The sequence below is a fragment of the Notechis scutatus genome, chromosome 3, assembly GCF_049901735.1.
Source record: "Notechis scutatus isolate UNSWTSFEM ecotype Mainland chromosome 3, rNotScu1.2, whole genome shotgun sequence".
Classification (NCBI taxonomy): Eukaryota; Metazoa; Chordata; class Lepidosauria; order Squamata; family Elapidae; genus Notechis; species Notechis scutatus.
This window is the reverse complement of record NC_142011.1, coordinates 201,098,191-201,119,945: the sequence shown is the minus strand read 5'-3', so window position 1 is coordinate 201,119,945 and position 21,755 is coordinate 201,098,191. Positions and strand designations below refer to the sequence as shown.

Below are 21,755 nucleotides of genomic sequence, written 5' to 3'. Positions count from 1 at the left end.
TTCTATAACAGTGGTGGCTAACCTTTTTGGGCTCCTGTGCCAAAAATTGTGTGTGTGCTTGCATGCTCGCAGCTCACACTCACGTGCCAGCACCCAGAAGGCAATGTGTGCCCCCCCACATCCCCTACACATGCGTGCGCAATCCCCACACCCACCCACCGCCACCCCCTTACCTGCACTGCACCTCACAGCTGCTTTTCAGCCTCCCAAAGGCTTGAGGAAGGCTTCTGCAGGCTTCTACAAGGTTTGTAGGCCGAAATCTAGCCCCGTTTCATCACTTCCGTTTTTTTTTGGAAAAACAGGAAGTGACAAAACGGGGCTAGAATTCGGCCTACAAAGCTTGTAGAAGCCTGCAGAAGTCTTCCTCAAGCCTTTGGGAGGCGGAAAAAGGCCTCAAACCAGCCAAAAATCAGTTGTGAGGCGCACACATGCGCAGTGAGATAAGTTTGCCTGCAACTCTCGTGTCGGCACAAATGGCTCTGTGTGCCGCCTGTGTCACGCATGCTATAGGTTCGCCATCACAGTTCTATAGCCTTCCCGTCTCCCATCTGCCAGGCTGTTTAAAGGGCTTCTGGTTTCCAGCAAACAATTGAATAGATTTTTGGAGGCATTAGCAGAGGGGGAAGGAAATTGTGACTTGCCAGCTTCTGTCTGCAGAGGGAAAGTGGGTGTGTGAACACACATCATCTCCTTTCTCACTTCTCAAGCTGTTTCAGAGAATTTTCTTGTGGGTGGGACTCTCTTTTCTCTCTCTCTCTCTCTCGTATAGCCAATGACCCGAAGAGCGGTCTGCAAAGTGAGAAGAGAGTCTTTCAATTGGTCAGTGTTTGAATCCATCAAAAGTCACTGGGGGTCCACTCCTCGGTCTGCTTGAAAGGGTGACATAAGAGTTTAGGATGCAAGTCAACCTGGAAATTATTTTTGTTTCAAGTAGTTGTAACCAGGTCCGTATGGCATCCAAAGACATATAGTAGTCCTCAACTTATAACCATTCATTTACTGATCCTACAGAGTAACAATGACTGGGCAGCATGATGGGCCATCATCCCGATATAGGTGACTGTAAATTACGTATGCCAGAGTTGGCTTGCTGTCAGGATTCCAGCAATTGCCCTAATTAAATCATGATTCTTGAGCCAAACTTCAAAGGATTTAATTGAGGCGACATACTGGCACTGCCCTGTATGAAGCCAACTTTGGCATACGTAATTTACAGTCACCTGTGAGCCTGTTTGAGTGAGAACAATCAACCAATGGAACAGAAGTTGCCCTCGAAAATTGTGGGAGCGCCATCACTTGAGACCTTCAAGAAGAGTTTGGACTGCCATTTGTCAGAAATGGTGTAGGGTCTCCCGCTTGGGCGGGGGTTGGACTAGATGACCTACAAGGTCCCTTCCAACCCTGATTATCTGTTAATCTGTTTCCCCCTCCCCCCTGGGTGTCTCACAAACCAGATTCTCCAATTGAGCACGTTCAAGGACTGGGTGTCATCATTCACGTTCTCCAATTAAATATATTCGCAGGCAAAACCTCTGGTACTTTAGTTATAATCTTTTAAAGATAAGAGTTGGAATGTACTTCCGCTTTCAAACTGCTACACTGCTCTTCCAGATTTTCTTACTCCCCCCACTTTCTTTTTTATGGCAACTACTAAAACAGGCATAGGAATGTTTTATGAGTTGACAGTGATGCTGGAAAAAGTGACTTCAAATCGTTGTGGGAATTTGCGTCCCTTGTATGAACTCCCTATGATTGAACAGGCAGTCCTTGACTTACAACCATTCATTTAGTGACTGTTTGAAGTTACAGTGGAATTGAAAAAATGTTTTATGACCATTGTTCACACTTACAGTGACCATTGCAGCATCCCCACAGTCACATGAATTCAGAGGCTTGACCACTGGTTCATATTTGTGATGCTTACAGTGTCCCGGGGTCATGTAATCCCCTTTTGTGACCATGTGACAAGCAAAGTCAGTCAGTGGGGAAGCCAGATTCACGTAATGATGGTGTTAATAACAATTGCAGTGATTCAGTTAGCAACTTTGACAAGAAAGGTCATAAAAAGGGACTATCAGATGAGCCTTCATTCAAAATCCAAGAAATAATCCTTAGACGGCATTTTTATAGAGCAAAGTAATTTTACTGAAGTGATAGCAACAAAGGAAAAACAAGATCTGAGGCAAAAGGCATGGAAATTACATATAGAAAGTTATCCCAAGTCCCCACCCCCAAACTGGACATCCAATCTGAGGTGTGTGTAATGTCACGTGGGTTACATCTTCAGGTGGCGTCTCATACACCTGGTATGCCGAGGCGGTTGACCTTGGCCGAGAAAAGACAAGTGGCTGCATTTGCGCAGTAAGCAAAAAAGCATCCCAGCTTTTACAATTCACACAACTTCAATCTCCAGCACCCTTCCCCCCATGAGGCCCAATTATCCCTCCCCCCATTTCCATGGCAGCCGACAAGAGCCAAGCAGTCAAAGATGTCAGGAAGAATTCTGGGAGGCTGACAGGGACAAAACTCACTTAACCGCTTTCTTACTAGCTACAGAAATTTTGGGCTGAGTTGTGTTCGTAGTCAAGGACTACTTGTAAAGGTAATTCTCGACTTACGATGGGTTGCTTAGCAACAGACCCCAGAAAAGCTCCTTACGACCTATGTTCAAAGTGTTGATACCGAGCTCCGATGGCTGCCCTTTCCCACCCCCAGATCACACATACCTAACAACCAGCCTTGCAGTTATGGCTGTTTGCAGCATCCCATGGTCATGTAACTGGATTTTACAATGGTTTTGCCAAAAACCCAGCATTTCCTTCCAGTTTTTGGCATTGGTTAGCTTAACGCCCATGCTGTTGACTTGACAATTGCCACAAAACATAATGGGCGACCCGATTATGACTATCACGACTTTCAACCATAAGGGGTGGGATTCTACTGGTTCGGCCCGGTTCAGCCGAACCGGTAGCACCCAAAATCATCTGGGAGCGAACTGGTTCACTCCGACTATCAGCTGCTGGGTCCATCCACCTACCCCGGCTCCATTATTTCCTACTTTTGACACTCAGCTGCATTGTGCGGCACAGCGGATTGCCGCGCGTCAGCTGTTGAAGACACAGGGAGAACGCAGGAGTGCAGGAGAAGGTCAGTAGGAAAGACTCTGTGCACGCAGAAAGCATGCCCACCAAGCCACACCCACCAAGCCGGTGGTAAACTAATTTGAATCCCACGCCTGGCCAAGCTCCATTATAGTTGTAACTGGAGGACTACCTGTATATGCGTCCTTGTCAAGGTAGGGCACGTGCTTACGTTTGGTTATTCTCCCTCACTGAGTCGGAATAATGCATCCTTCTTTTTCTGGCAATTATACCATCCCATCTGGGTTTTTAGGCCTTTTGCAGTTGTTAACAAGGTATTTATTTAGAATTCCCATCCCTTCCGGAAATCCTGGGTGAAACCTTGAGCAAATGTTAGCAGCTCTCGGAGACTATTAAAGCTCATAAATATTTGGTTAGTGAAGCTGCCCTTGCTTAGGTGTTTACTGTTTGAGAAGGCTTCCTGCGAGAGAACACAGAGAGAGAGAGAGACAAAAAAAGCCAATTTCTGCACCAACAGCCCAACCAGTCTCTAATTTGTCGCTCAAAGAGTAGAGAAAACAGCATAATACACAAATGGATTGACCAATGCTGGGAAGAAAAAAAACCTCCATTAATGAGGCTCTTTCTTTCAAGTTCAGATCTTACCTGGGGAAAACAAAACCCACGAAAAGGAAAACTCCTGAAAAGATTCAACAAGCAGCAGTCAAAACAATCTATATTTTATTGGTTTCTGAAAGCATCTTCCCTAATGGCAAGTGCTTACCTTCTTTTTTTTTTTCCTTCCCCTTTTCTGCTTTTTTCTTTCCTTCCCCAACTCCACCTCCCCTCTCATTCTCAGAGGTGTCTATGCACACGATTTCCAAGATTGTTGGCAGGAGAGTTCAGCTCAAAGGACTTATCGGAAAACGAGCTGTGAAATGCCCTTATTGCAATTTTTATTTCATGAAGAACGGATCGGATCTCCAGCGTCATATTTGGGCTCATGAAGGTAAATGGGATGTAGCGAGGGCCTGTCTGTCCATAATTGCAGTAATTTGCCAGTGAGAAAGGCAAAAACCTGGGGAGCAAACATGACATATTCTGATAGAAATGCATACAATGAAGCTGTTCCTATTTCAGCCCTTTTATTTCAGCCCTTCAACCAGTATATAAATTAGGGTGTCAACCTTGGCAACTTTAAGACTTGTGGACTTCAACTCCCAGAATTCCTCAGCCAGCATAGCTGGCTGAGGAATTCTGGGAGTTGAAGTCCACAAGTCTTAAAGTTGCCAAGGTTGACACCCTGATATAAATGATAAACAAAATCACATCAAATCCTGCCTCAGCCATAAAAGCTGAGGTGATTTGGGACCAATAACCAGGAGTTGGTAAGTTGTAGTCCCGCCTTAGGGGAAAAAAAGCTGACTTTGGGCCAATCAACTAGGAGATGGTGAGTTCTAGTCCTGTCTTAGACATGAAAGCCACCTGGGTGACTTTGGGCCAATCACTCCCTCTCAGCTCAGTCCACTTCACAGAGTTATTGTGGGGAAAATAAGAGGAGGAAGATGTTGGATATGTTCACTGCAGCTCTGGTGGCCTAGAGGTGGAGCTCTCGCCTCACGATCAGGAGGCTATGTGTTCAGTCCTAGGGTAGAGGCGAATATTTGGAATAGACTCCCCTGCTCGAGCAGGGGGTTGGACTAGATGACCTCCAAGGTCCCTTCCAACTCTTGTTATTCTATGCCAGGGGTTCCCAACCTGGGGTGCAAGACGATATTCCAGGGGGTGCGAGAAAAGTCCAGGTAAATAATAGGATATTGGCTATATGTTGGCATTTTTATTTATTATGCAATGGATTAACTTTGTTTTCATTTTAGAGTTAAGTATCGTTATTTAGTGGCCGTCACATACATAGCTGAAAAGATTCAATCCTACCATATATTTAACGCGTTCAGTAGTTCCTAAAGTCTAAATTTCAGGGGGTGCGAGGTTCGAGTGAAATTTCTTTAGGGGTGCGGGGCGAAAAAAAGGTTGGGAACCACTGTTCTATGCTATCTATGCCTTGTGTTATTTATAAAAATAATCAAGGTAGGATATCAGTGTCACAAAGTCAACTGAAGCACGGAGAATTCAAAGCACAGTCCACATCAGGGTTCATTGGATAACTATTATCATCTGCTGAATTTGTTTTTCTTTCATATTGCATCATATAGTCAATAGCAACAGCGCGTAGACTTGGCTTATATACCACTTCACAGAACTTTGCAGATATAAACATATTTTAACTATAACAACACTTCTACATTATTTAAAAGGCTGTCTGATCTGATGCAAAATCTAGCAGGCAGCTCAGTAGCACAGGGTTAATCTTTAATTCCCAACATTGATGTTGTGTAATGCATTCTTCATTTACAGTACAGTATTTATAATACAATGTCTTCCCTAGCTCTATTTTATTGCTTCAGTATGTCATATCATCAGTTTTCAGAACTCCTTCCTGTATCCTATTTTGGAATTAACACTCTATAAATCAGTTGTTTGTGGCTCATCTCATTCAGGCTATACGTTTTGTGGTTTTCTGTCTCAGCAGCTGAAGTCCACAGTTATTCAGGAATCAATACGCTGAATCTCTTTTATTGCTAAATTAATGAATCAAGATTAGACCAGCAAGTGATTTTTTTCTTGATATGTACCTACAAACAAAATGTTAAATTAGCATATTGCCATTTGCGAAGGATTTTTAATATTCTCACATTTTTCAAAGCTGCTGGCCACACAAAAAAGGCAACAAAATTCAGTGTGCTTAGCTATTACTTCTCCCTCCCTCCCTCTCTGCATAAAAGTGCATGGCACTCTACAAATCGCAAAACAATGCACTCTTATTCAAGGAACTTGAAATCTATAATTACAGCTCAAAGAAAAAGAGATGGGTAAGAGAGAACGGTAAAGCAGAAAAGAATGACTTGAATTCACGTAGCATTTAAGTCCTATACTTAAATAAACAGAACACAATATCTGTTTATTTATCCAATTTATGTGGCTGCCCACTTGAACAAGGGACTCTGAGCAAGGAACAGAAGTAAAATAAAATAAAACTTAAAACCACTTGCATGAGTTTACATGAGTTTACATGAGTTACAATATGTCCAGAAAAATAAGCCATGATTGTTACTTTATGCTCTAGATCAGGTATGTCCAGCCAGCAGTTCACAAGCCAAAGCCCTGGATAGCAGCCACACAATATCATAAACTTTTCACATTATGTTATTTATATATGTACATTAACTATATTATATACTTTATATGTGACCCAGGCAAGCCAAAAGTTTTGACACCCGTGTTTTAGATGCTAGGATGCACAGAATCATTTAGCCTACTCAAGGATTCTGATAGAAAATAATATTTGTAGCTCAAGGTTAAACTGTGGGGTCCTCGGTGCTCTCTGAGCTTGGTTGCTTTCTTGCAGACATTTCATTACCAAGCTAGGTAACATCATCAGTGTTAGTAGGGAGTGGGGTTTGCTTTCATTTTATATGCTAGTGTTTTGCCCTGTCAAGGGTTGGTGGGAGTGATTTTGTTGGTTCTTTCTTTGGGCTGTTTACTGTTAGTTTGTTGGCACTTCCTTGATTTGCTGGAGCAACAATACTCAAAGATGTTATGCAAACCCAACCATTAAGCATCGCTCTAGAATCATTAAAGGTTGGTGTGAATGGGAGAGGATTGAGACAGGTCAAGGTGGTGAAATCAGCAGGTACAAATTATTTCTCTTCTGGCACAATCCGAAATAGAATTTTTCTTCCCCATTTTGTCTGATATTGTAGTGGTGGCAACACTATCTAATCCATGGCTTATAGCCATCAGCCTCTGTACATACATATGCATATGCTACCGTGGAGTTCCACGGTACAATTTTGCTTATTTGTTTTTTGTAAGGAGATGAAGTCCTAAAATAGTCCTCCACAATTTGATGTCTCCCCCCAAAAAAAATACATTGTAAATGCAGCCCCCAAATTGTCAACCAGCTGGATGGAATGTCCCCTGAAAACATTCTCTGTCATCCTGTTCGAGCTGGAAAAAGACTGACTGCCTAAAACGGTTTCTCTCCCTGTAGGCATCAAGCCATTCAAATGCTCTCTATGCGAATACGCTACTCGCAGCAAAAGCAACCTCAAAGCTCACATGAATCGCCACAGCACCGAGAAGACACACCTGTGCGACAGGTGCGGGAAGAAGTTCAAATCGAAAGGCACCTTGAAGAGCCATAAACTCCTTCACACTACTGATGGTGAGTAGCTCTGGGTCAGGTTTGGAAACGTTGTTCCAGATGGCAAACGAAGGTGTAATTAAAGGATGCGCATGGAAAGGCCTTGTTTAGTCTTAATTTAGCAGATGGGCCGACGCTTAGGGCCAACCACACAAGCATACTTTGAGGGACAAATGTTCTCAGTAAGACATTTCTGTCATTCTTTTGACTCGTATGAAAGGTCCTTGCACTGGCAGGTTCATAGAAAGCTTCTGTGACAATATTCATGCACCATTTGTAGAATTTGACTGCAACAGGCAGAGTCTGACAAGTTCCAGAGGGTTTGTGATGATCTGGGGCGTGGCACAAGGCAACACAGTCACATAAGTAAGAAAAGTCCCTTTAATACCTCCAGTTTTGCCCCCAATGTCCAGTTACCTTTGGCTGGAGAAAAAAACCTCTCCCAAGAACAGCCTTTAAGTGGAGGAAATTCAGTCCTAAAACAAAGTACATATAAACTGTAAATAAAAATCCACACAAACCACACTGGAGCAATTAACTGGGTAGGGTTGGATAAGGAATTGCAGAATTCAAAGGTCAACAAAACACACACAGTTGGGAAGATGCCAGATAAGCCTCAACAATAAAAGATAACTCACTATTTGCTTCCAACAAGTTGCTGTGCGCAATCTCCCTTTTTAAACAGTGTGTTCCCAGCTGCAGCTAATGAAGGGAATCAGGGCCCTTTCCTCCCCTGTAAGCCACACAACTCACATTGCTCCCTTCTCCGTTCCTCCCTGCGTGCCCTAGGATGAAGAGGAGGTGGGCCTGGGTCTTCGTCTGAATTCCCTCTGCCCTGCTCTACCTCTCCCCTGCTCTGCCAACTGAACTGTGCCCTTCCCCAGTTTCTTCCACAGCCAACGGAGCCACATTCCCACTCCCTGTCAGCTGCTCGGCCTCCCGCTCGGAATCAGATTCCGACAGGGGCATGACAGGGTTGTTGTTGGGTTTTTTTTTAAAAAAATATTCAATATATAGAGACAGAAAAGAGCAGTCAAAGTATCAGCCAAGCTTCCTCAGAGCAGACAGGTGCTTTTATTTTTTTATTTTATTTTTTTCAGTTTCACATTATAGGGAGTCCTCAACTTGCGACCAGAATTGAGGCCCAAATTTGTGTTGCCAAGGGAAACAGTTGTTAAGTGAGTTTCCCAACCTTTTTTGCCCCTGTTGTTTTTAATGAATCTCTACCGTTAAGTTAGGAACATGGTTGTTAAAGTGAATGTCATAAATGTGTGCAAATTGCCAAGAGTGAATTTTGATTACATGACCACAGGGATGCTACAATGATTGTTTAAGTGTGAAAAATGGTCATAAGTTACTTTTTTCAGGGCTGTTGTAACTTTGACTGACCACTAAAAGAATTGTTGCAAGTCAAGGACTACCTGTATTTTGTCGGTGGTTTGCCCTACTCTAATTAACTACTGGTACTCCTTGGCTTACAACTAGTTGCTTAATGACCATTCAAAGTTGCAACCTATGACCCTATTCCAAAGTTCCAACGGTTCCCCACCATGGTCATATGACCGTAATTTGGGTGCTTAGCAACACAGGCATGTTTATGGTCATTGACAGCACCTTGCAGTCACGTGACCAGGTTTTATCATTGTATGGAAAGGAACAGCGATGGAGTTTGCATAATAATGATTACAGGTCATAAAATCAGGCACAGTTACTTAATGGCTGGTACAACTTAACAACCATAATTCCAGATTCAATTAACAATAGTAAGTCAAGGACTATACTGTATACTAATAGTATACAGTAGATAGTCCTATATCTACATACCCTCACATCCTGGACATAAACTGTTTCAACTCCTTCCCTCAAAACGACGCTATAGAGCACTGCACACCAGAACAACTAGACACAAGGGGAGTTTTTTCCCGAATGCCCTCACTCTGCTAACCAAATAATTCCCTCAACACTGTCCAACTATTTACAAATTCTGCACTACTATTACTATTAATCTTCTCATCACTCCTTATCACCCATCCCCTCACACTTGTGACTGTATGACTGTAACTTGGTCGCTTGTATCCTTATGATTTATATTGACTGTTTCCTAGTATGATTGGATTGCTTATGGTACCCTATGACTATCATTAAGTGTTGTACCTTATGATTCTTGACTTTTGAAGAATGTATCTTTACTTTTATGTACACTGAGAATATTTGCACCAAGAGAAATTCCTTGTGTGTCCAACCACACTTGGCCAATAAAGAATTATATTCTATTCTGTTCTGTTCTGCTCTGCTCTGCTCTGCTCTGCTCTACTCTACTCTACTCTACTTTACTCTACTGTGTACTTGACTTACTTCACTCACTTCGATATTCTAAGCCAGAAGCATCTCCTGACATAACACCTCACTGCCTGACTTCATTACGGCTCACAACAATAGTGATGTTCAACAAAACCTGACTTTTTCTCTCTTCAGAAGGATCAAGAATATTTAAGCATCAAATTTTGTTGGGTTTTGTATAATAGGAAAACTGTCATCTTCTGCATAAGCTGCTCCCAACTTTCTGCAGCAATTTCAAATTTAGGAAGTAGTTTTCTTCACATTAGTGGAAATCTGCCTTTTTTTTTTTTCTTGCACAAGTTTTTGACAGCTCTTTCTGAAAGGATTTCAAACAGCATTTCTCCCTCCTGGTTCTATAGGAAGAGTGGGAGTAGATCAGATCTCTGTGTGGGTTTAAATATGCTCTCTAAATACTAAACCATTCTTATTCTGCCAAAAAAAAAAAAAAGAAAGAATGCTGAAAATGATGAGTGAAGAGGAACAAATTTACTTTGTGTCATAGTAGTATTGGACGCTGCTATACAGTCGAGGACTTTTTGACATAAAAGTTTTAACATATATATATATATTTGCTGGAGGGAAGAATATTAAAAATATCCATGCAGTGGAGAACCAATCTCAAAACTTGTAGTTTGGCCAACATTTCTCTTCTGTCCCCTGTTGTGCAGCTTTCGACAAATCAGGTCACTTTTTTTGGTGCATGAAAAGATGTATGTAAAATAACAGTTAAGCAGTTCAGCCTCCTCCCTGTTGCTTATCACCATCTGTCCATCTTCTCCAGCAAGCAGGTCAAACCATTTCCTTGACTTCTTTCTTGTTTTGCACATGCAAATTTGTTTCCAGCTCAAAGTGCAGGTGTGGGGGAAAAAAAACCAGTTCTTGGATGAGTGGAATCGATTACATCAACTTGATTTAATTGTTTCCACTCATGCAAGAACTGGGTATTTTTTCTTGTTTTTATCGGCATACAAGAAGTCCTTGATTTACTACAATTCGAGCCCAGATTTTTTTTTTCTCGTTTCCCCTTTATTTTTCTCAGTTTATGGAGACCTCTTTGAGAGTCTAATCCTTTATGCCTGAGAGAAATTGCTCCTCAACCGTCAACAAGTTCACTTCAGCGTATTATATTCTTTTCCCTGTTGGGATCTCAACTTCTCCACCTTTTTGTTTCAGGAAAACAGTTCAAGTGCACAGTGTGTGATTATACGGCGGCCCAAAAGCCACAGCTTCTGAGGCACATGGAACAGCACGCCTCCTTCAAGGTAAGATGCCTGTCACCGGGTCTTGTTTGGTAAATGTGATTCACTGAACTGCTGCTATGCCCGAGAGCCCAAGGTTTCAGGGTTACAATTCAACAGCCTCTCAATCAATTCTGGAACTGAAGCAGAGCAGTTTTAACTTTTAGCCAACCTGCTGGAACGAGGTAGGAATTTGCATTCTTTCATTTTGATATAGGGAGTCCTCTACTTACGACTGTAATCAGTGGTGGGTTTCCAAATTATGTCCTACCAGTTTTATGAGTGGTTCTATGCATGTGCGCTTCGCTGAGCTGTTTTTTTACCTCAGCTGAGGTGCAGCAATCTGCTCTGCCACGCGAATCAGCTGAGCTAAAAAAACAAGGGAATATAGGAGAGGTAACGGCGGGTGCGGGTGGGCGGGGCCACTCAGAGCTAGTGTTTGTCGGTTTTCTGAACTCCTCAAAATTTCTGCTACCGGTACGCCAGAACTGGTCCGAATCCGACTGAATACCACCTTTGATTGTAATGGACCTGCCCGTTATGATTAAGGATTGTAATGTGGGTCACCAGACCTTTTTTGTTTTATTATTATTATATTATTTTTATTATTACCTTTTTTGTGATGGTGGTTACCGTATATGCCGGTGTATAAGACCGACCGGCGTATAAGGCGACCCCCAACATTTCCACTCAAAATAGTTTGTTATATACTCGCCCCTCTTCCGCACGCCTTCCACTTTTGCACTTTTTTTTTTTTTTTGAGGCACTTTTGTCTACCGTGGAAAGCGAATCCGTGAAGCTGAAAGGAGCAGCCAGCCTTCTCCCAGCTCCCAAGGAAACTAGGCTCGCACCGCCCGGGCTCCGCTGAGGTATCCAGCTGGGACTGTCAGGAGTTGTTACCGCTGGCGCGGCTCAGCGCGGCTCCAGTCCGCATTGCCTCGGGAAGGAAAGGCAAAACCAGGAGCCGCTGCTGCCATTGCAAGCGCCGCCGCGGCTCTTCCTTTTGCCTTTCCTTCCCGAGGCAACGCGGGACTGGGCCGCCTGAGCCACGCCAGCAAACTCCTGACAGCCCCAGCCGGATACCTCAGCGGAGCCCCGGCGTGGGAGCCTGAGAAAAGCTGAAGAAGCTCCACTCAGCTCACGGATCCATTCCACGATGCTAAAGATGCCTCAGCCCGTGGCAGCCACAGTGCTTCCCAATTACTATTTGCCGGCGTATAAGGCGACCCGGCATATAAGGACCCCCAATTGGAGGCATCTTTTTCAGGGCAAAAAAGTCATCTTATACGCCGGCAAATACGGTAAGTAAATGGGGATGATCTTAAAGCAAACCCACAGTTTGCTAGAGGCCGCTGACGATGAACCTATGGCACACGTGCCGGAAGTGGCACGCAGAGCCATTTCTGCCAGCATGAGAGAGGTCACCCGGAAGAGCCCCACTGCGCATGCGTGCATGCCCCCTGCCAGCCAGCTGACTGTTGGGTATCTGCTGCACATGCATGGGGGGGAGACATGCATGTGGAAGATGCGTGCACATGCGCAGAGGTTTACGCCGTGCCGAGGGGATTGTGTGCGCATGCACAAGAGGCCGGGGGATTGCGTGTGCATGCACCATGTATGCATGCACGCACGCTTTTGGCACGTAACGTGGAAAAGGTTAGCCATCGCTGCTATAGGCTATTTTTACCGAAAAACGGAAGCAAATGTCACTTTTCAGCAAAAGGTCGTAAAAATGTCGTGTGACCACAAGTGCCCATAAATGTAGGCTGGTTGACAAATGCTCAATATATACGGTCATATGACCACGGAGAAGCAACTGCCAAAACCAGGTTGTAAATACTTCTGAGGGGAGGCAGTTGCACCATTGAACAGTCGCCAAGCAACAGGTCATAAGTCGAAAACTACTTGTACAGTGTTCACATTATGTTTTATATTTTAATAAAAAGGTAAAGTTGGATCCAGGCTATGATACAGGGGAGTCTGAGATACTTTGAGAATTCAAAATCCAAGAAATGTCTTTATAGTAAGTAAGAGAACTTGTGGGATGGCATTAGGAAGCTCACACCAACTGTGAACCTCTTTTCGGCTTACTATGGTACTGTTGTTAGCCAGCTTTACTGTCTAATGGAATTAAGAGTTTTTAGATATTTATTTTAAAGAATCTTCCTTTTTTGGCTGACATCCTTTCTCCAAAGGTTCAGTTGAGATCTTCACATCTATCTTCCAACTGGGAAGGTTAGAAACTTGAGGTGCTTGCTCATTTCTCTAGGGGCAAATCTGAGAATGTTTGGAAAGGAAAAACATAGCAAAAACTATTTTTACGAAGGCAACAGATAGGAGCAAGGCAGTTTATTTCATTTGGTAAATAGATCAAGGAATGTCTGTCTTACAAGCTGATCTGTGACACTTTAAAGTGCCTTTACAAAGCTACACAAGATGAAATTAAACCGCATCAAAGAAATGCATACATATATATTTATATACATATTGATAAATCTGTCAGAAGCATTTCTAAATCACACTCAGAATCACAGCTATATTCCTGGTGAAATAAGTAAGCTATTAATAGTAGAGTGTGGAGTGGCTACTACTATCAAAAGGATCCTTGTTTGAAGTCATCACTTAAATATTTTAGCAAAGGGAAAGATAGGGCCTCGATTGCTAATTTCAGCATCAGAGCAAGATTTCATTTATAATCTATTACTTATTACTTATTTATTTTAAATGTTTATATGCTTTCCTTCAAACCCAAAGTTTCCTGGGGCAGGTCGCGCCGTGTTAATGGGCACCAAGTACAATTATGAAAAATGAAAATAAAACATTAAAGCACAATAATTAAAGTAGATAACCGTAAAACGATTATAGCAACAGCCAGCATAGTTAATACATTTCTAAGCAGCAAATATGTTTAATGGATTAAACATTAATAGATTAAACATTAAACATTAATTGATTAAAAAGCCTGAGAGAATGAAAAACATCTTGACTGTCTTGTCAGCATTATGGAAAGTTTAATTCTAGGGGCACTTTACTACAAAGAATAACCCAGGATCAGGGTCTGCTACGGAATAATCTTGTGGCCATTCAGCAGAGCAGAAGGCTGTTCCCCAATATGAGATGACCGTCAAGACTTGAAACCATAATGGGCAGGCTCCGTTAGGGTTTTAAGTTGAGGGTTACCTATACACTAATAACCACTAATAAAAAAAATGTTATTTTCATCCCAAACCCTTCCTACATAGGTGCTCTTACCTAAATTATTTTCAGTTATGAATTCTATCATCTATCCCAGGGTCCCCAACCGCCGGTCCGCGGACCGATACCGGTCCGCGGAACAACTCTTACCGGGCCGCTGGTTGCTGGGCGCCGCCATCTTTTGGTAAAAAGTGCTTCCGGTGAGCTTTTCCGGGTAGAAAGCCATTTTGCCCAAAAGCTCACTGGAGCGCTGGCGCCGCCATCTTTTGCGAAAAGTGCTTCCAGTGAGGTCACCGGGCACTTTTTCGCCAAAAGATGGCGGCACCCAGTTGATGCCGGTACTGGGCGCGGCGCCCAGCTGATGCCGGTACCGGGCTGCGGCGTCAAAAGGTTGGTCTATCCTATTGCAATTGTATGGCTCCATATCACGGTGATTTTATTATGGTTTTATTTTAATTTAATGTATTATGCCCTATATTATATTGTCATCTTATATAAAAATAATATTCAATTCTCCTAGGTGGAGACTTAAAAAAATGTTAACAGAAAGAAGCAAGAGTGGAGGATTGTAAGCAATTAAAAAACCATTTTATTTATGGCTTCTACAGAGGTCATGCTTTGATACACAAATTTAGTTTAAATAAAGTGTCAGCAAATATATATATATATATATATTGGTCTCAACAGCATTTAGACTTATATACTGCTTCATAATGTTTTACAGCATTATGGTTTACAACAGCGGTCTCCGACTTTTCCAGTTTGGTACACTGATGAGGGGGGAAGAGAGGGGATGGTTTCACACTCACGCATTCACAAACGCAGGTGCGCACACTTGCCCATCACCTCCATGGCCTGGTTCTGAATGGTGCCATGGGCCAGCACCAGGGTTGGGGACCCCTTCTTTAGAGCACTCTTTCAGCATTTTACAGAGTCAGCATATTGCCCCCAACTATCTGGGTCCTCATTTTAGCAACCTTGGAAGGATGGAAAGCTGAGTGAACCATGAGCTGGTCAGGAGGCGAACTGGCAGTGGGCAGAATTACCCTGCAATACTGCATTCTAACCATAGCTCTGTGGTACCTATTTATCTACTCATGTTTTCATGCTTTCGAACTGCTAGGTGGGCAGGAGCTAGGGGGACTCACCCAGCCGAGTGATGCTCGGGTCTCGAACTTGGGCTATCAGTTTTCCAGCTAATAAGCCTAAGGTCTTAATCATTGAGCCATTGTGCTCCCCCCAAAGTGGGCTTAAACACACCAGAATCCTCTTACCTTACGACTTCTCCCATTTGTTCATTTTGTGTTCCTTGCTAATAAAATGGGAACACGAATGTCTAATATTTAGAGTTCTTGTGCACCCAGGTCATGTTTTAGAAAAGTTAAAACATGCTCAGTTTTCTCATCAGCAAACATGGATTTATTTGGGGCCTTCAAAGGGAATTTTGTAGGACATCTGCACTAATTGATTTCTGTGCAGTGATTATTTTTACAAAGTAAAAATAATTCATTTCATTTCATCTGGATTAGCTCTGAAATGAATGCCTTTATTTAGTTAGGGAGTGGGGATATTTTCAAACTTCAGACTGCTTCGCCAGTTCTAGGCAAGATGACTAAACATGTGACAATAATGAAAACAAAAATTCTGACAAATTATCTGTCTATCTATCTATCTATCTATCTAGAATTAATGGAATTGACCAAGATTTTTTTAAGATATCTTCCTCCCTCCCTCCCTCCTCCTTCCATTCTTTATCATCTATAATCTATCTATAATCTATCTATCTATCTATCTATCTATCTATCTATCTATCTCACTTACCTACTTACCTACTGGAATCCTTCCTCCTTCCTTCCTTCCTTCCTTCCTTCCTTCCTTCCTTCCTTCCTTCCTTCCTTCCTTCCTTCCTCCTTCTTCCTTCTTCTTCCCTTTATCATCTATAATCTAATCTGTCTGTCTATTTATACCAGTATGTGTCTGTCTGTCTGTCTGTCTGTCTGTCTGTCTATCTGTCTATCTATCTATCTATCTATCTATCTATCTATCTATCTATCTATCTATCTATCTATCTATCTATCTATCTACCTACCTATCTATCTACCTACTTACCTACCTGGTATCAATGGAATTGACCAAGATTTTCTTAAGATATCTTCCTTCCTTCCTTCCTTCCTTCCTTCCTTCCTTCCTTCCTTCCTTCCTTCCTTCCTTCCTTCCTTCCTTCCTTCCTTCCTTCCTTCCTTCCTTCCTTCCTTCCTCCCACCTTCTTCCCTTTATCATCTATAATCTAATCTGTCTGTCTATTTATGTGTGTGTCTGTCTATCTATCTATCTATCTATCTATCTATCTATCTATCTATCTATCTATCTATCTATCTATCTATCTATCTATCTGATCTATCACATTTTTAAACCGCTCATCTCCCTCACGGATTCATTTAGTGATCATTTGAAGTTTCAGTGGCACTGAAAAAAGCGACTTATTTATGACCTTTTCAACATCCCCATGATCATATTATCAAAATTTGGGTGCTTGGCAATGGGTTCGTATTTATGACCTTTGCAGTGTCCCAGAGTTCATGCGATCACTTTTTGCGACCTTCTGACAAGCAAAGTCAATGGGGGAGTCGGATTTACTTAACCAACTGTGTTACTAATTTAGCAGCTGCAGTGATTCACTTAACAATTGTGGCCAGACAGGTTGAAAAATGGGGCAAAACTCATTTAACAACTGCCTTGCTTAGCAATGGAAGTTTTGGAGTTCAATTGTGGTTGTGGACCATAAGGCTAGTTTGCCTCTAAGATAATTGCAGAACTTCAAACAATTGTGTTCTTCAGGAATTGAGTAAAGGGCCTGACCGCACAGCCAACTTTCACTCAAGTTCAGCTTCTAAAAGGCTAATTACTGGAACATTTAATTGCAATTAGGTTAGCCAAATAGGAAGCCGTTATTTGTAGCTCTAGATAAAGGCTGGTCATAGTTTCTAATAGCATTTCAGAATCATTAGCTGGCGGCATGCAAGAGATGAAAGAATTGCCTCTGAAATTGTTTGAAAACTCTTTGATTTGAAAGAGTCTTCAGACATTGTAATCTATCTTAAGCCCATCTTTTATCTGTTTATCTCTTCGGATGAATTCTGAACAGGTTAAAAAAAAAAAAAGTAATTTTCCAACACAATATAGAGTGCTTCGATTATTATCCCATCTTTTTTTTTCAAAAGGTGCAAATATCGGAAATTAAATACATGAATTTTTAATGAAATTAAAAGCTTAGATGGAAGACACACTTTCAGGGCTGTGAGTTATCAAAACAAAACAGAGCTTCCCTATGCAGAAGGGTAGTGATGTATGGTTGTGAGAGTTGGACCAACAGGAAGGCTGAGCGCCAAAGAATTGATGCTTTCAAATTTTGGTACTGGAAAAGACTCCTGAGAGCCCCTTGGACTGTAAGGAGGAGAGCCAATCAGTCAATCCTAAAGGAAATCCATCTTGACTGTTCTTTGGAAGGACAGAGACTAAAACTGAGGCTCAAATACTTTGGCCACCAAATGAGAAGAGAGGACTCACTGGAAAAGACCATGATGCTGGGAAACCATTGAAGGCAAAAGGAGAAGAGGAAAAGCAGAGGATGAGATGGTTAGATAGTGTCATCAATGCAATGACCATGAATTTAGGCAAAACTCCAGGAGACAATAGAGGACGGGGTTTTTGCAAGCTGTGATCCATAGGGTCGTGAAAAGTCAGGCATGACTTAGCAACTGAACAACAATAATTCAGAAGCGACACATCTCCAAGTGGGAACCACTCTATGTTGTATGACATCTTGAGAACAGATAAGTCTTGAAGTTGGGTTACACTGACTCTTTGTCTAATGAAACTGCACTGTCATGTTGGCATAGAATCTCTGGAACAATCTGAGCAGTGTCCTCAAAGAAAACTACTAATTTCAAGATGTATCTCAGTCCCCTACTAGCCTGAATGCTAAAACCTTTGGAGAGCACCATTATAGTTATGTATGTACCTATCGTTTCTTTTAAACTTCTGGAAGCTTTCCTTCATGGTGGATGGGTAATTATAATCTATGCCACACAGTCGCTTCATAAACCTTGGATATAGGTCTACAAACTCATCCACCCTTTGAACCAACGTGTCTCTTTCTGTCTAGGATCCCTACTATGCTTCATTCCCTTTCTAAGGTGACTTGTCCCTGTGATTTAAGATTAAACATCTGTAACCAATTAAGGTTATCTACATGGGGCAGATACCGGAGAGTCACAATCTTAGCTACATGGTGATTAAACTTTGGTCAGAGGTACATGTGGAAGACCAGAGTTCAGCTACATGGTGATTAAACTTTGGTCAGAGGTACATGAGGAAGACCAGAGTTCAGCTACATGGTGATTAAACTTTGGTCAGAGGTACATGAGGAAGATCAGAGTACCCTATGCTTGGACACTGACTTCCATAATTCAAGGTGGCAACATTATTATGCCAAAGACCTGATTCTTTAGAGGTTGTGTAAAGGCCACTTCCTTCCATATGAACCTGTCTCTTATTTATGATAACGATTGGGGCCTGCTATTAGATTGATGAAATAGACTCTTTTCAAGATCTAAGTGGGAAAACTCCTTGCTGGAAAAGGTGTTTTGAGTTTCTTTTTACTTGCATTAGATAAACTACACAAATCCTTATATCCCACCCAACATGAAATGCTGCGTTATGCTTCATGTCTTTCCATTTTGATGGTAATATGTGCTCAGGTTTTATTGTATGGTACAGTTATTTTCTGATAAATGCCTGTATTTTGTGGTAATTTATTTTTTATTTTTTCAAAAAATAAAAAAAAATGATAGAGAATGTTCTTTAATTTATGGGCCAGTCATTCTTTTTCAGATCTACTTCTCTACAGAGATATTATGGGGATAAAATGCTCTGGGAGAAAAGCAGGAAGTGAATGATACTAGTAGTAATAACAGCAGCAATAACAGTCTATATTCAGTCACTAATTTGTTATTATGACACTCCTCTTCACATATTGAACAAGCAAAAATCGGTCCAGGCCTTCTAAATATAAATCTTGGGTGCCAACTGCATTAAACACTTGGCATACATTAACTGAGAATGGAAACATGTGAGCTTTCTTATTTATTTGTCTTTCTTGGAGGCTCTGTGAAAGTGCAATTCTGCAGCTTAAGACTTCTTGGAACAAATGCCTTTTTTTGTGAGCAATTTCTGCATCTGGTGCATTTGTGCTCACATTAGTCCCATTTTAGAAGTCATTTTTGAACGGGTTCAACACTCTGCTTTCCCTGTCTCTTTGCGTTTGGAGGTATGCCACTAAATTAGCACAGCGCATTAATTTTATTGCCGGGTAATTTATTTAGTCAATAAAAAAGGTTGCAGTTGTTTTTCCAAATTTATTTGCTCTGGCAATCTATCCCTTTATGAAAGAGAGCAGAATTTAGCCATCATGGCAAATAAATAGTTCACTGAATGTTTGGTGCCGATAGTTTTCCATCATGTTGTAAAACTTTGCAGGGCATAAAAAGGTAATAAAATCTAAGATATGTTGCCGTTATATGTTTTGTTTTCATAATGGGGTAAGTTTACTTGTTCACATGCGCGTAGCAAGACAGATCTAAATCTGATTATGGTAACCTAACAATAAGATGTGTAGCATTTGAAGTCAGATATAATTAATTCATTTCCTTTTGTAATTGTAGCCTTTCCGTTGCGCACACTGCCATTATTCCTGCAACATATCTGGTTCCCTCAAAAGACATTATAACAGGAAACATCCCAGTGAAGAATATGTTAATGCAGGCTCTGGTGAATTTGCAGCTGAAGCCCTTCTCCAACAAGGTAACCTGTCTGTTTTGAAAACATAGATATTTTCCTTTTCTTTCACCTGTAGTTACTTTTCTCATAGAGAGAATGTTTTGGACCATTGATGAATGATGGATTTCCTTTCCTTCCCTCTCCATGGAATTACTTTGAGCATCATCTCCAGAAAAGAAAAATAATTTAAGTTGAAACTGATAAATCACATAAGTGAGAAGACTAATATGTTGTTGTTCTTCACTGTGGAAAAGTAATCCAAGTGTATTTCTGTGTGTCATCTGAAACATCTGAAAGAAACAACATTCTAATTGGCCACATATATGTTGGGTTGGGTTGAGTTGAGTTGAGTTAATTGGGTTGGGTTGCTTAAGTGTTGGGTTGGGTGAGATGGCTAGGTTGAGTTGAGTTGGGTTGGGTTTGGTCTGCAATTTCCAGATCTGAACATGGAAATCGGTTTCCATCAATCTTTGGCCTGCGAATTTCACCAATTTTGATTTCTATTTATTTTCTGTTTATTTAAGAGAATATACATGGTCAGCCACTCAATCTCAGTGACTCTGAGTGTCTAAAAAAAAGAAAAACAGTTGAAACAATAACCCCCATCCCCCTTGTGACAACAATCAATTAGATTTGATAAATCCTTTGGGTTTGTGCAAAACTTTGGAGAGACATTTTGCTTCAATCATCCCTTCAACCAAAGCACTATCTGTCCAAAATGAAACGGTACCTGGCCTCTCACCACTTCAACAGAGTCACAAGTCCTGTTAAAGCAACTGCTTCCCTGGCCTTCAACTGTCTACTTCAAGGAGCAGAGGTCATTTCTATCAAAGTGAAATGCCCTGCCTAAAATGCATCTGATTGTGTAAGCCTGACATATGATTCATTACAAGAATTACTGACCAGGTCCTTATGAATGTGACTTGGAATTAGAATCCTGGTTAGTTGCTTTTTTTGTGAAGCTCCCTGGGCCATATTCATTTCAAATTTTGTTCCAAAACAGATTTATTTCCTAGAGATGTAAAATTAGCTGGACCTTCTTCCAAAGAGCGAATTGAGCATCAGAAGATTGGCCAAACAGATGGCAGATTAAAAAGAAATACTATTGCTTTTTTTTTTTTTTTGGACATCAAAATAAGCTTTTTTTTTAAGGGTTTGGAGAACTGTAAAGTATGCAAATGTAATCTCTCAGGAGATTGTCTTTCATCTCTTAGCGGACGCTGTGCTGTTGTTCAGTTTGGCAATCTGGCCATACAAGCTAATACCTTGCAGGGTATGAAACGGATTTTAAAAATCCTGGACATTACAAAAGGATGTAACATCCCTGCCAGTGAGGAAATAAAGGTCCCCAATTTAGATTGTGGTGCTTTTTCAAACGCCGAGCCGGTTGTGTGAGATGGCTTTTCTTATTTTATTTCTGATTGTTTCCACGTTATCTTTCAACGTGGAACGATGTTATATAAAATGCTCTTTCCCCATTTCAAAGCAGCTTGGGAGGATTTAAAATTTCCCCCCGTTTTGTTACACTAGAATAGATGCCAGCATAATGCAAGGCTGCTCTGAGTAATGAATAAAACATAATTTTCCCAAGCATGACATTTTAAAGCATTGCTAAATTATTCTTTTTCTTTACTGGGTTTTTTTTTCCCTCTCCTCCCCACAAAATTTATGTCTATAAGAAGCGTGAATCTATGTTTCAGCAGCATGGAAATGGTAGCACGAGACAAATGCGTTAAGGAATTTGCATTGAGTTTTCCTTCCAGTGTCAAAGAAATTTGAGCAAGACAGACTAGCATAAAA

At 41.4% G+C, this 21,755-nt stretch overlaps 1 protein-coding gene across 1 annotated transcript in view; it reads left to right on the top strand.

Moving 5' to 3' along the window:
• The window catches only part of ZFAT (zinc finger and AT-hook domain containing), a 131,557-nt gene that overhangs the window by 65,280 nt on the left and 44,522 nt on the right, over window positions 1–21,755 (top strand). The window contains exons 9-12 of the mRNA XM_087962218.1: window positions 3,940–4,089; window positions 7,192–7,365; window positions 10,858–10,946; window positions 19,841–19,979. Of these exons, the coding sequence (XP_087818344.1) occupies window positions 3,940–4,089; window positions 7,192–7,365; window positions 10,858–10,946; window positions 19,841–19,979 (552 nt within the window). The remainder of the gene's footprint in view (window positions 1–3,939; window positions 4,090–7,191; window positions 7,366–10,857; window positions 10,947–19,840; window positions 19,980–21,755) is intronic.